General features: G+C 40.5%; 1 protein-coding gene across 1 annotated transcript in view; it reads left to right on the top strand.

Moving 5' to 3' along the window:
* Positions 1-15,671, top strand: part of LOC135890390 (septin-2) — a 50,742-nt gene that overhangs the window by 24,762 nt on the left and 10,309 nt on the right. The window contains exons 8-11 of the mRNA XM_065417796.1: positions 6,657-6,758; positions 7,584-7,729; positions 12,075-12,158; positions 13,372-13,429. Coding sequence (XP_065273868.1) covers positions 6,657-6,758; positions 7,584-7,729; positions 12,075-12,158; positions 13,372-13,429 — 390 coding nt within the window. The remainder of the gene's footprint in view (positions 1-6,656; positions 6,759-7,583; positions 7,730-12,074; positions 12,159-13,371; positions 13,430-15,671) is intronic.

Below are 15,671 nucleotides of genomic sequence, written 5' to 3' on the forward strand. Positions count from 1 at the left end.
TCTCTAAGGTGCCACAAGTAGTCCTCGTTCTTTTTGCTGATACAGACTAACACGGCTGCTACTCTGAGACCTTAAATTATACTGTAACTGATAAGCACTTACAGTATGCAAAACCTTTTTTTGTAAGAGTATGGTATATGTTGTTCAATGCTCATACATTAACAATAGGTGCTTTGAGGCGATAGTTTGTGTAGAAAGCTCCTAAAAACGTACAAAAAGATTCAGGAGAATTTTTGCTCCTTGTATAGTTGGGAACACTGGCATTTTGAGCACCTACATGAATGTTTTCCAGCACTGCTTCAGAATGGATTCTGGATCTTTATTCCGAGGTTATTTGGTTTATCTGTTTTCTCTGTAAGATGGACGAAGGGTTTGTCTTGACTAGGAAAAGTGGTTAAGTTTAGGTCAGGCTTAACTAGCACATGTTAGCTAAATCCAACCTCTATTCCTTGTCACTACAAACCCCAAAACATTGATGGGGAGAGAGACAGTCAGACAAAGTGCCCTATCTGAGCACTGTACTCTCCATAAATCTAGGTAGCCAGATTTGCTTTTAATTAAAGTAAAAAGGAAACTTATAAACCTTGTGAGGAGAAGTCTTGGCTAAGCCTTTGGACTTTTAAATACTGTAGTTTTGTAGGAAAAAACAACCAACCCTCTAAGACATGTCTGGTTGTACGACTTCCACCAGTGTTAACCCTGCTTGTGTGCACTAGTGGTGGCTGGTGAGTGAGAGGAGTTTATCATCTGTTTAGCATGTTCTTTTGAGAGCTACCTTTTTATATAAACTAGATTTGATCTTTCAGCATGTTTACTCTGGACCATTAGATGAGCTCTGTGGATCCAATTTTCAGGCATTGTCACCTGAGTTAAAGTTTCCAGTTCTGCATTTGGCAGCAGGCTGAATGCTTAAGGAGTTAAAATTTGGGTGTGTTATGTTAAAGTATTCCTTGAAATTACAAAGTAGATTCAATGCTAAAATGATTATTCTGCTCCCATTTATATTTCAACTGAAATTTAAACTGACATAAAAGCAGAGGTTCTGCATGCATGCCCCTTTCTCCAAAAGCAACAACTCTACTCTTTTTAAACATAGCTGGATGTAAGCCAACCAGGTTTCAGTAGTTGCTAGGACTGTTGTTCAGTCATTGCTGTCAGTATCCTGGATTGAACATCCTCTCTTTATAGCACTCCTTTCCCCTACTGTTTGGTGACCTTCCTTTGGTGTCGAGCATCACATAGCATGCATGTGATGTGGCATTCGTTATGAGGTAATGGCAGAGAGGGTATAACCAGCAGCAATTGCAGTGAAATACAGACAGCAAGCAAACCTATTTCCTGATCTCCCTTAAATTGGATTGCATGGCTTTCAGCATAACCCCTAAGTGACATTAGATTGAGGTTTAGCGGTAAATATATATTTTATTGCAATACTGGCAAATAGAGGCAAGTCCTAGCATAGCTTCCTATAATGAATGGCTGTAAATTAATGAACCCTCACTTGATCATACTCCTTTCACATCAATCCAAATTTAATTCAACCTTCCCAGTTTGTACCATCACATAGTTTTAATAAACACATCTTATAAAACACCCTTGATTTATATTGAAGGGCATTGTTATTGCAGCAATGTGTTGTCTCACCATAAAAACATAAGTGGCACCTAAACTGTTGCCAGTTATGGTGTGGTTAAGAAGAAGATAAACAACTTTTAATTGTTTTTGGTCTACTGGCAGAGGTCAGTACAAATGGTTTAACTAAGTAAAATGTGTCATGTGGTTCCAAAGCTTTGAAAGTCTAGCTACTGTATATTGTTCTAACTAAAAGCATCTCAGTTACAAAATCTCTTATCAGGAATAAGAATCAAAATTTGCCTTTGCTGGAACAGCTTTGATATTGTTTTAGATGTCTCTGCCATTTGGCGATTAATCTAAGGTAGTGTTTTTGTTTTGATTCTTTGAACTAAGCAAAAAGATCAATTGTGGTGCTTGTGAAGGAAACCCAGCTTGGAGTAATTCCTGTTTTGTCTTGCTGGAATTCAAAGTTGTGTGTATGTGTGTGTTTTTTTTTTTTTTTTTTTTTAAAGAAATTCTTGAGTGGGAAGAACTGCAAGGCAGTTTCACAAGTTGAGTCATGCAAAGCCACTAAGGAAATCTGCTCAAAAGAATGACTTCATGAGAGGGGAACTAGTATTTTGACTTTTTTAATTTCCCATGGGAATGTTAATCTGTAGGAACACAGAACCCCCTGAGGCCAATAAAACTGAGATTTTAAGATGCAAAATGCTGTTTCATTGTTGAAACCATAAAATACAGTTTGTTTTTATTGCAATTCTTTTTCCTCCCAGGAAAGCACTAGGTTTAACAGCTGTAATATATTCTAGCACCCCTTGTTGTTGGCTTTCCCTCTATTGTTTCAGCTGCATTTTTATCTCTAAAATCTCAGTCAGGCTAAATGTGCTTTCTTTTTCCATGCATCTACGTGGAAGCAACAAACTGCAATTCTGCTTCACCTATACCAGCTGTGCATGTCTCATCATTAGGTGACACTGTAAACTCCAATAAATTGCATTCTCCAAAACAGTACTAACCTCTAGATTTATATGGCTCCAAGCTAGTATCCCTTGCTGTTATATTTTTTATATATAATGGGGCTAATGTTGAAATGGGGCTAATGTTTCCCCTATCAAAATGTTTTTCTTCTTAACTAGTTGCTCCGTTGTTGTGGTCTTGAGCTAGTTTTATTCTTAAAATGAAATTTACTTAAAATCCCCCTTTCTAATAAAAATAAATAAAATAATTGAAAGCTGTACTTCAATTTTTCTAAACTAACATTACTTCCAAATTTGAAACCCAAGACATAACCCTTTAGATATTCAGATTCTGTTATTAAAATGTGGCATATAGCTTATTTAGCATATTTTTTTCTTCTAAAAGTTTAGAAGGTTGCCTGTATGGGGACCTCCATGTAGGTACTGCAGAGGTGCTGTGGCTTCAGGTTCATTATATTTTACATTGAAAACGATCCTAGGAATAGTGGTGGTACATACACAAGGGTTACTCTTGTACATGTTCCCCCAGCCCCCTCCCTGGATTAACAGATGGCTTAAAAGAGATTTAACCTTGGGTTATACAAGCTGTAGCATGAGAGAGCGTTTCCTATAACAGATTTACTGAGTACCATTATCATAGAAACTCATAGGAACAAATGATATTGATGCAGGCTCCACAGCAAGATCTCTTGTGGACTCAGTAGCTGCATCTGTACTAGCTATTTGAGTACCTGTTTCAACACTGGTGCAGTTACATCAGTGCTAATTAAAGTGTAAGCACTTATGTGGCCAGGACTTCAGTGTCTTTACCACTTGGTTGTGAAAACTTGCTTTCTTGCCATTGTGGAGGCCTTAGCCTGGTCTAGTGCTTTAACCATTGCAGTTGCACTGCTATTGTAAACAGACACTAACTTGCTAGTGTAGATGCAGCCACTGGAATACCAGTTAGATAGTTTCTACAGTTCCAGTTCCTGGGTTGTCTAGAGCAGTGGTCTTCAAAGTGGGGTGCCCAAGACGATCAATTGGGGGGCACGGCAGAAGGAGCGCTGCCAGAGAAAAAAAGGGCGGCTGGAGGAGGGAGGGAGCAAGCGAGTGGGGAAGCTGCCCCCCCACACCCCCACAGGCAGGGCCACCTGGAACACAGGGGCTTTAGGGGCTGCAGGGCCCTGGGCCAAGGGAGCCCTGGGGCCCTGGCCTGCAGCTCTAAAGCCCTTTTCGGAATGCGGCCCTGAGTCCTCCGGCCCATGAAGGAGCAGGGGCAGCCGCACAGCCAGCGGCCGGAAAGAAGCGGCGCTTTCCCCTTCAAAGCCAGCTGGAGAGAAGCGGCGCTTTGAAGGGGAAAGCGCCGCTTCTCTCCGGCCGCGCGGCTGCCCCTGCTCCTCCTGAGTCCTCTGGCCCGTGCTCGCAGGGCCGCATTCCGAAAGGGGCTTTAGAGCTGCAGGCCAGGGCCCCGGTGCCCCCTTAGCCCAGGGCCCTGCAGCCCCTAAAGCCCCTGCGTTCCATGTGGCCCTGTGGGGGGGTGGGGGGGAAGGGGGCAGCTCCCAGAATTGTGGCCATGGGAGCAGTGCTGCCCTGCGCAGAGCCACCTGTACACCCCCTGCACCAAACAGGAGCTGCCCCAGGTAAGTGCTCTGCACCTCCTGCCTGCCCCAGCCCTGAGCGCCCTCCTGCACCCTAACTCCCGCCCAGACCCCGCACCCCACCCTGAGCGCCCTCCCGCACCCTAATCCTAATCCAGACCTTCAAATCGCTGTATCACAGTGTTAAACCAAGATTTTCGGAAATAATGAAGCATATTCAAACACATTGCTCTCACTAAAAAAGGTTTTTTGTACCATTAATAAAATAAATAAAAAATATTTTAAAAATAGTTTTTCATCTTTATCTCATCCTTTTTTAATTTCTATTTTTGTGTATGTTTTATAATGTACATAATATATTAGTATAGTAGTACATGTATATATTTTATACATAAATAAATATTCATATATTGGGGGGGGGTGCTCAAAAATTTTTACTGATAGGGGTGCGTGATCAAAAAAGTTTGGAGACCACTGATCTAGAGCATCCAAGATAACTTTGAAGATGGAATGCTGACTTTCCACCAAAGAGCTTAATGTTCTTTTCAGTGATGCTAAGAACAGCCACACTTTCTTTTATATGAACAGAATCTCCTCAATGGTATAGAAGGAGGAAATTCTCATTTCAGGCCTTTTTTTATAGTTGAGAGGATCACAATGGAAGTGTTCTCTTCTGTTTTGAAGGGAAAATTAAATAGTATCACCTTTTGAAACTGCCAGAGGTCTAGAGTTAAGCTAGCTGCTTACCCCTGCAGTGATTTCATTAGGGAAAGTATGTATACAGAAGTACAGATTAGTGTTTCTTAATCCCAGACATTTAGTTACAATAAGGAGAATTGTGTGTGGATATCTTTCGCTGTTAAAATGGAGAAAGAAAGTAATTCAAAATCCTCTAAGTGGGACATGGACTAAATTACAGTTACAGATTAGGTGATATAAAACTTTAATTTAGCATTTGTTCCATTTTTGAATACATAGCATATAAAATACATAATGGATGCACACATTATGATCTGTGCTTGCTATTTTTTGAAGCTGTAAGTAATGAATATCTCCTCAAAATCCACTTCTGGTCCTTGCTTTTTACCATTGACTGTTACTTGAATGTTGTCTGCTCCTGCTTCCCAGACAGAGGGAGGTCAGTACTGTATGTATCAATTCCAACTATGTTAATGATTTGCTTGCTCTACAGCTAATATTATTTTTAACTCCTTGCTATCTCTTCAATGCCGCTGTTCTTTGTTGGTCTTTAAGACCCATGTTTATCTTTGATTGTAAACTCTCTGAGGCAGGTAACATGCCTCTTTTAATCTCTGTAAAGATGCGTGCAAGAATATAGTGCTATTTTTTGTTGTTAATATCCATAGCAAGGGATGTGTTCCAACTTTAGTATGTTGTTAAACTGAATTCTGTGAAGTTAAGTTCAAATCCATTGATTAAGGGCCTGGTAACAGCAGGATGTTTGTTTTTTTAATTCAAACTTTGAATTAGTGAACTGTCATATAAACTACTGAATTTAGAAGCTATTTGAATCCGCTTGTTCACATTTAAGCTTAATTGTTTTATTTGGGTGCCAGCATGATATAAACATACAGTAAAATGAGTTTGAGAATATCTTACCATGCACTTTGATGTCCCAAACCTAGATCTCCTTGAGTAACGGGGGCAGAGCTGTCATTTATATTTAACCAGTTGTAATTTTGTAGCCCTTGGCTTTTTAAAATTGTAAATAATTCAGTGAAAGTTAATTTCAGAAACTCTTTCAGTTTATTTCTGACACTCTGCATCAGTATGCTTTTCCTACCCTGCTCAAAAAGAGAACCTACATTAATTAACAAAACCCTTCAGTGCTTTCAAGTATGGAGACGTAATTTTGTCAGGCTAAAATGAAATTTGTGTGAGAAAGTCCTACAAAGCCTAATATGGATTTCCTCCAGCCTTCTCAAGATTGTGCAATTATTTCCCAATTGTTAGTTTCCTATACCTCAAACCTACTGCTCTCTAAATGGACACTTATCTATTTTGTGCCATCCTTCTTAAGCTATTTGTGGACTGAAAGTCCAGGTAGCCTCCATTTAGTGACAGGAGATAAAATGTGAAAATACAGTTTTAAGGTAGAGACTAGGTGGGTGAGGATATTACCTCACTCCCCTTGTCTCTCTAATATCCTGGGACCACGGCTACAACAACACTGTATCACAGTGGAAGTTTTAAGGTAGAAACAGACTCCCAATGAAGCTAAAACAGTTTCAGGTAACCGCCAGGTGGGCAAGTATACAAAACCAAAGACCAAATGTAAATTGTTTTAATGACTTACTTTGTTGCTTGGTCAAGCTATTTAAGAGTAGGAAACCTACTCTGAATTTCCTATTCTGGGGATAAGAGAATTTGGATGGCAGACCTGTACATCAAATATATCTACTTAAAACCTATAGTGGGTCTCTAGCCAGATAGAAACTTGATTGTTATCTTTCTCTTTCCAACTTGTGCACACCCTCCCCCCCCCCCCAAAAAAATCGTTCAGGTTCTGGATGAGATTGCTGAGCATGGCATTAGGATTTACCAGTTGCCTGATGCAGACTCTGATGAAGATGAGGAGTTCAAAGAACAGACCAGGGTCCTGAAGGTGAGTTCTTCACTTGATATTTGAAAAGACTGATCATTTTATTTTAACTAGTTTTTATAAAGCTACAGGATTCTCACAGATATTATGTTCAGTTATAATGTATTTGTTGAAAATGTGTGACGTTATCCTCATAGCACTGAGTGATCGTCCTCCTTAGAACCAAATATTACATGAACTGCTTCCATGCAGCTCTAGTAAAACACTTCAATCTTGACCTTGCAAATACTCCTTTTGATTCCAGTCTTGGATTCTCTGAAGTCCAATTGTGCTAGATTTTGACTTTTTAAAATGTAAGCAGATGTCCACTAGTAATGAAGATCTTAATTTATTTCAGTCACTCATGTCTGTGCTACAGGTATCATTCCATAAACACTTCACAGTGTGCCTTAAACTGTGAATGTCTCTAGCTATCTATGTTATCCATCATCCTAACTCTCTCTTCCTGTTTCTAACTGTAATTGGCAAATTTCCATGGGCCATTTATGTCAGATGACAGGCCACGCGTGAACTGTGCTTCAACAAAAGCAAAAAGCTCCTAAAACAATAAGCGTTCTAACTGAAAACAAAAAACCCAACAACCTGTAAATAATTTTCCTTTACACAGGTGTGAAGACAAAACTGATCACAACAAGGTTACAGTTATTAATACTGAGGAGTTATGTACAGCATAGGGTATAGGATTAGGCAACGTTCTGTTCTCTGATGCTAACGGTTTAAGTCACATTGGTTTGGTAACACATTTTTTTGCCTTTTCCCTTCAATACTGAAACGTATTTCTATGCTTCTCTAGAACTTATATTGCTTTTGCTCGGTTGTCTCATCTAGGCTAGCATTCCCTTTGCTGTTATTGGGTCCAACCAACTTATTGAGGTGAAAGGAAAAAAAATCCGAGGTCGTCTTTACCCTTGGGGAGTGGTTGAGGTTGAGAATCCAGAGCACAATGACTTCCTTAAATTGCGCACAATGCTGGTGTAAGTAAAGGCATGTGTTTAATCTTTGGCATTACGTGTCTGTTGAATCAGGAGGTGCCCTTGAGTGATTTTTTTCGTTTATGTACACAGACCTCATTTCTTTCTAGCCATATTACTTTTGCTTTCTCTATTTTTGGACACATTTGCCCATAGCAAGGAAAAATGATGTACAAAAATGCAGCCTATACATTTAACTATGTTATTATTACAAGTAAGTACATGTGATAGACTTCTTTGCCTCTTACTTACCTGTGATGGGTTTTTTAAAAAATGCTGTTTGTTTAACTTTAAGAGTTGATCAGTTATCTGTAGCATCCCTGCTTGGGCCTAATTAAGCTACTAGTAAAATTTGGAGCATAAAGAAAATTTTCCACAGGTCAAGAAGGCTTAGCTGAGGGGCGAAAACATTATCTACTACCATGGAGTTTAAGTCTACTTAGACTGACATTTCACTTTTTTGCTTATTTCCATGCGGTGTAGTTTAATGATGTTCTAAGATGTTCATTGGCATCTTTATAATACCTAAAGATTCCTGTAGCAGACGTGGACCACTGTCCTGCACATGGCTCCTTGGGTGTGCAAGTGTCCACCTGTGCAGAAGAGCTAGTGGGATTGATGCCTAAGGGCCTCCAGGCTTTACCTTAGTACAAATTACAAATACTAATCATAGCCCATGACAGTGTGTTTGGATTTATCATTGTTAATGTTATTTTATAAAGGAATTGTTGCATCTATTTAATTCATAAGCTTTCGTGGGCTACAACCCACTTCTTCGGATGAAGAATAGTAAATATGGCAGGCGACCAGCTTGGCTAAACAGTGAAATCCTTGCTGAACTTAAACGCAAAAAAGAAGCTTACAAGAAGTGGAAGATTGGACAAATGACCAGGGAGGAGTATAAAACTATTGCTCAGGAATGAAATCAGGAAGGCCAAATCACACTTGGAGTTGCAGCTAGCAAGAGATGTTAAGAGTAACAAGAAAGGTTTCTTCAGGTATGTTAGCAACAAGAAGAAAGTCAAGGAAAGTGTGGGCCCCTTACTGAATGTGGGAGGCAACCTAGTGACCGAGGATGTGGAAAAAGCTAATGTACTCAATGCTTTTTTTGCCTCTGTCTTCACGAACAAGGTCAGCTCCCAGACTGCTGCACTGGGCAGCACAATATGGGGAGAAGGTGACCAGCCCTATGTGGAGAAAGAAGTGGTTCGGGACTATTTAGAAAAACTGGATGTGCACAAGTCCATGGGGCCGGATGCGCTGCATCCGAGGGTGCTAAAGGAGTTGGCGGATGAGATTGCAGAGCCATTAGCCATTATTTTTGAAAACTCATGGCGATCGGGGGAGGTCCCGGATGACTGGAAAAAGGCTAATGTAGTGCCCATCTTTAAAAAAGGGAAGAAGGAGGATCCGGGGAACTACAGGCCAGTCAGCCTCACCTCAGTCCCTGGAAAAATCATGGAACAGGTCCTCAAGGAATCAATTATGAAACACTTAGAGGAGAGGAAAGTGATCAGGAACAGTCAGCATGGATTCACCAAAGGGAAGTCGTGCCTGACTAACCTAATTGCCTTCTATGATGAGATAACTGGCTCTGTGGATGAGGGGAAAGCAGTGGATGTGTTATTCCTTGACTTTAGCAAAGCTTTTGATACAGTCTCCCACAGTATTCTTGCCGCCAAGTTAAAGAAATATGGGCTGGATGAATGGACTGTAAGGTGGATAGAAAGCTGGCTAGATCGTCGGGCTCAACGGGTAGTGATCAATGGCTCCATGTCTAGTTGGCAGCCGGTTTCAAGCGGAGTGCCCCAAGGGTCGGTCCTGGGGCCAGTTTTGTTTAATATCTTTATTAATGATCTGGAGGATGGTGTGGACTGCACTCTCAGCAAGTTTGCAGATGACACTAAACTAGGAGGCGTGGTAGATACACTAGAGGGTAGGGATCGGATACAGAGGGACCTAGACAAATTAGAGGATTGGGCCAAAAAAAACCTGATGAGGTTCAACAAGGATAAGTGCAGAGTCCTGCACTTAGGACGGAAGAATCCCATGCACTGCTACAGACTAGGGACCGAATGGCTAGGTAGCAGTTCTGCAGAAAAGGACCTAGGGGTCACAGTGGACGAGAAGCTGGATATGAGTCAACAGTGTGCTCTTGTTGCCAAGAAGGCTAACGGCATTTTGGGCTGTATAAGTAGGGGCATTGCCAGCAGATCGAGGAACGTGATCGTTCCCCTTTATTCGACATTGGTGAGGCCTCATCTGGAATACTGTGTCCAATTTTGGGCCCCACACTACAAGAAGGATGTGGAAAAATTGGAAAGAGTCCAGCGGAGGGCAACAAAAATGATTAGGGGTCTGGAGCACATGACTTATGAGGAGAGGCTGAGGGAACTGGGATTGTTTAGTCTCCAGAAGAGAAGAATGAGGGGGGATTTGATAGCAGCCTTCAACTACCTGAAGGGGGGTTCCAAAGAGGATGGAGCTCGGCTGTTCTCAGTGGTGGCAGATGACAGAACAAGGAGCAATGGTCTCAAGTTGCAGTGGGGGAGGTCCAGGTTGGATATTAGGAAACACTATTTCACTAGGAGGGTGGTGAAGCACTGGAATGCGTTACCTAGGGAGGTGGTGGAGTCTCCTTCCTTGGAGGTTTTTAAGGCCCGGCTTGACAAAGCCCTGGCTGGGATGATTTAGTTGGGAATTGGTCCTGCTTTGAGCAGGGGGTTGGACTAGATGACCTCTTGAGGTCCCTTCCAACCCTGATATTCTATGATTCTATGATTCTATGATTCTATGTAGCCCACGAAAGCTTATGCTCTAATAAATTTGTTAGTCTCTAAGGTGCCACAAGTACTCCTGTTCTTTTTGCGGATACAGACTAACACGGCTGCTACTCTGAAACCTATTTAATTCAGATAGCATAATAATAGTATAACTACCCCCTCACCTCACTCCATGAATTATATGTCCCCAAATGCTTTTTCATAAAGCGTCTATTTGATCATATTGTAACAGATACTTATGGGGCTAAGGTCAATCCAAATTCATATTGGACATAACTAGCAGTCTCTGCTCAGTGGAGGTCCAGTAATGGAATAGCACAGGGCTATTGAAGGTATAGATTAAGTTGCCTTGGCATAGCTGCATATAAGGGGGAGCTTGCACATCACCCTGCACTAGACATGTCTGAAGCCAGTGTTGTTCTTCCCTTGCTTTCAGTGCTAAATTTGGTCAGAAAGCTTTTAAAAGTGTTTATTGCCTTCAGTGAAAGAGTGGTCTACAGTTTCACTGACAGGCTGACAACTATTCTGTTACAACTTTGTGACGAATGATGGCAGTGTGCTTTAAAATTAACCTGTTACAACTTCTGTCTTGTTTGGTAGCACTTACTTAGGAGTTTACTCATGGAGAATCATTCTCTCCTTTCTTCCAGTTCACTGATCTGTACTGCTGTGCTCAGTTTACTTCCACACCCTCAAAAAATCCACCCTTTGCTGTGATTCACATTGTATAGTGTTCACTGGTACCGCTCTGTCTTTTTATATCCCTCAGGCACTGATGGGTCAGAGTGTAACTTGTAAGTTTGAGGGTTTCTTTTAAGTAGTGTTGCAGCAGAAAGACTAAATTTTTCTCATTGATTTGTATTTTTAAAATACACTAAAGATAGAGGTCAGGATAGACTAATTCTTAAGCCCGGACAATCTAGAAAGTGCCACTTAAATACAATAAACCCGATTTATGAATATACCTTGTGTGTATAATTTAGCTATGTAACTTTTTTAAATGAAAGGTTATTATGGTAACGTTCTGTTACTGGAAATTCAGTTTCAGTGCAGATTTCTGGTGTAATAAGTAGAGCCTCAGCTAGTCAGAGATCACCCTCTGGTGGTCAGCTTTGATGTATGTTCTTATGAGAGTTGAAAGTTCTTGGATATTGAAACGCTAAGGAGCTCTACCTAGTCTGAAGTTATAAACTGTATTTTAGGACATAGTTTCTAAAATATCTCTTGAATACTAAACATAATGCAAAGGCAAGGCTTACTACAATTTGGAGATTACTGCAAACAACTCCTCTGAAGTAGTGGACAATGATGGAAAGCAGAATTTTACTTGTTTTTGAAGGTAATTTTCAGGAAGAGAGAAACTTAAGCCCCATTAAAAAAAAAAAAAATGTGGTGTGGGTATTAATGTTCCAGTTAACTCTGTGGGTCGAGGACATGGCCTTTGTTTCCATGTAGGATTTAGTCCCAAATAAATATAGTGATTTTTGTAATAGAAACCATGCATTGAAGAGGGTGATTAACGCTTTGGCAAAAAATGTAAAATATTTACCCTTTACCTGTTCTAGAACGCACATGCAGGACCTGCAGGAAGTGACCCAAGATTTGCACTATGAGAACTTCCGATCGGAGAGATTAAAACGCACTGGCAAGTGAGTATGAGCTCCTTTGGACTTTGCTTCAGTTGATTCTGTCATTTTTCACTTGTGCCATTGGACAGATTCTCTTTCCCTGCCATCTTCTCCCATTAGCTCACCATTTCTTCTCTGAGATGCAGCACTGAAATGCACTGTTAGAGAATTTCTGGAAATAACTTTAACAGGGATCAGTTAATAAAGAATGATAGCTAGGTAAATACCACAGCTACGAATTACTGGCTTGGTTGGTCCTGTTTCATACCCTTTCTCCTTCCTCCTCCCCTCATTCTTAACCTAAAAATGCATAGAGAAGCAGTAGATAGTAAATATAGTGGGGTTTTCCCCCTTTAATAGTCCTTACAAAAATAATAAGCTTAAGGAACTGGGGTATTAAATGGAGACCCAGCCTGTGATGCTCAGGATGGATGGTGTTTTTAAGTGCAAGACTGACACATTGGCCAAGGGTTTTGTGGAATATATTTTCTTTAAGCTTTCTATTTTACTTTACCTTATTCAGTAATAATTGGATATACAGCTAGATAGACATGCTTAGCTTGAATAGACTTCCTTTCCACTTTTCCTTATTTCAGTTTAGCGTGTTTCATTACCATTCTATAATTAAACCCATTTGATATCACTTCCTTTATTCTTCATAAATGTTTGTGCCCTTCATAAACTTTTTCTTTCTAGTATGAGGAACATATCTGTTGGTGTTGCATCTTCCTGATGACAGACAACCTATTCCTCTCCCTGCTTTACTTTGAAATGCTTATTAATTACTCAAACATTTATTTTCAAAAAGAAAGAAAATAGACATCATTGTATCTATGCCATAGCTTTGTTTTATTACTGCAGTGGTACCATGGAGGGATGGCAAAGAAAATGTCTCAATTGCAGTAAATAAAAGAATAAGGCATGAGAGTGCAGGAAAGATCTTGTATGAAACAATAGGAGAAAGAGAAGATGGGAGTGAGAAAATTAGTTGGGAAGAAATTTGAAGGAGCTAGACAATATAATGTGTTGCTTAGTATAGTTTCTTAAAGCAACAAGTCTTCCTCATCCACTCCCTTGTAAGAAAGCATGCAGTCAATCTTGTTCTTTCTATATGGCCCAAACTGTGAACCTTGAATCCATTCTCAGAGACTGTGTGTACTTTTTCTCTTCCATGTCTGTCTTATACTTTCCTTTTTCATGCCTACACTGTACGATGTGTGTTTGTGTTTGGTAGGCCTGTTGAAGAAGAAGTTGTAGACAAGGATAGGATCCTCCAGCAGAAAGAGGCTGAGGTAAGGATACATTGTAATAAATTTCTCTTTTTTGATTCGTTACAAAACCTGTAATTAAACGATACATGTATCCATTTCTGTATGATATATCAGTAGAGATCTCACAATGAATCTCTTCTTTCCTACTGTAGGAAAAATTAGTATTTGTGTAGAACTTCCAGTATGCAGTAAAACAGTGAAATAAAGTGAAAGTGAATATTTAGACTGGTTGCAGAATAGTTTTCTCTCCCGATTTCTGCACTTCAGGTCACCTAATGGTCATGGGCAAAAAAATTTAAGGGTTTAGTTTTGAAGAATGTGGGGACCTAAATTGTACATGCAAATTAATTGCATTTTGCGCATTTACTTGTATATTGTATGTGCTGTATGCACAATTCCTTGCTTGCAGGCGCATATCTTGCATTTGCATCTGAAGTGTTTATTTTCTTAAAATATGATCCCTGCTTTTTGGTTAAACACTCAGGCCTGGTCTACACTTGGAGGGTGGGGTGGGGAGGGGGAATCGATCTAAGTTATGCAACTTCAGCTATGTGAATAACGTAGCTGAAATCAACGTTCATAGATCGACTTACCGTGGTGTCTTCACCGCGGTGAGTCGACTGCTACCGCTCTCCCATCGACTCTGCCTGCGCCTCTCACGGCGGTGGAGTACAGGAGTCGATGGGAGAGCGCTCGGGGGTCGATATATCACGTCTAGACTATATGCGATAAATCGATTCCCGCTGGATCGATCGCTGCCTGCCGATCCAGTGGGTAGTGTAGACATACCCTCAGACTCATTTACTTGTGATAGCTCTCTTTGTTTCTTTAAAATAAGACCTCGGGATAGATAGTTCACAGCTATTCTAAATGAGATGCATGTTATCCCAGGGTATGTGGTCTGTACGAACATATTTAAAATAAATGCACCCCTTCTACCTTCTGTAATGCTGACTGCAGTGACTTGAGAGCATGAGTACCAACCTCAGGGCAGAATGTTAGGAACCATAGCACAAACCCCAACTTGGCTATGAATTCTATACTTAGATTTCACTAGCCAGTTATTAAGGGTAAGCTCTTCAGGCACTATAATAACCTAAACATGGAGTATGCAATGTTGTTGTAACCATGTTAGTCCCAGGATATGATATGAGACAAGGTGGGTGATGTAATATCTTTTATTGGACCAATTTCTGTTGGTGAGAGAGATGAGCTTTAACAGAGCTCTTCTTCAAGCTTGAAAGCTTGTCTCTCTCACCAACAGAAGTTGGTCCAATAAAAAATATTACCTCATGCACTTCGTCTCTCTAAACATGGAGTCTCACAGTCTCCTTGGGTACTCCAGTCTGTCTTGCCACCCAGGTGAGCATACCCTTGTGATAGTTGGTTCCTTACACCAAGGAACACATCAATATTCTGGTTACTTTCAGGTTACTCCCAGTCCCAAAGGACCAGTCTCTTGTCTCAGGTCAGTTGCACCTTAGATCTCAGACCAAACACAACTCTTGTGGGCAATCCTATAATAAACTATATAAATATTTATTAAATAGGAAAAGGAAATTAGTTATTTGCAAGGGTAAAGCAGGTAAATGTTAGTACACAAATGATGTACAATCTTAAATTTCATAAGGTGATACAGAGTTTATGGATAATAAAAGCTTCTATGTCCTTTAGGGCTTACCCAAGTAAAGCAGCTGGGGATCTCTTGCTTATGCCTAGAAAAACCGTGCCCTCTGGAGCTCAGGCAGAATAGAGATAGCAAGTTCCTTTTGTTTGGGGTTTTTATCCCCCTCTTGCCATGTACTCTGACCTGCAAACTCAGCTGATGGGAAGAATCCACTTGCATGACTCAGCTTCATGGGAGGCAGCGCAACAAATGTCTTTTGTCCCCTTTAACGTCCCACAATAGTCTGTCTGGTGCCGATGAACCTTTCCTGCTGGGAAGGACATAATGTCTTCTGTTGAATTCTCCTGTCTGGTGATTTACACAGTAACAGAGGCTTACAATACAACCACTCAAATATTACTTTACTATATGGGATACAGATGTTATAAATGAGATTAAATGCATGCAGCAACTCACAAGCATTCAATAAAATCTAAATACTAAACACAATAATTCTAATTCTAATGCCTATTTTAACAATATGAATATGTAAGTGAGCCAGACTGATTCCAGCTATGTATTTGTCAGTGTTCAATTGAGACACAGGGACCTTGGCATAAGCAGGCACCTGGTCTTGCCAGTGTCGCACCTTGTTGC

This window comes from Emys orbicularis, chromosome 16 (genome assembly GCF_028017835.1).
Source record: "Emys orbicularis isolate rEmyOrb1 chromosome 16, rEmyOrb1.hap1, whole genome shotgun sequence".
In the NCBI taxonomy this organism is placed as follows: domain Eukaryota; kingdom Metazoa; phylum Chordata; order Testudines; family Emydidae; genus Emys; species Emys orbicularis.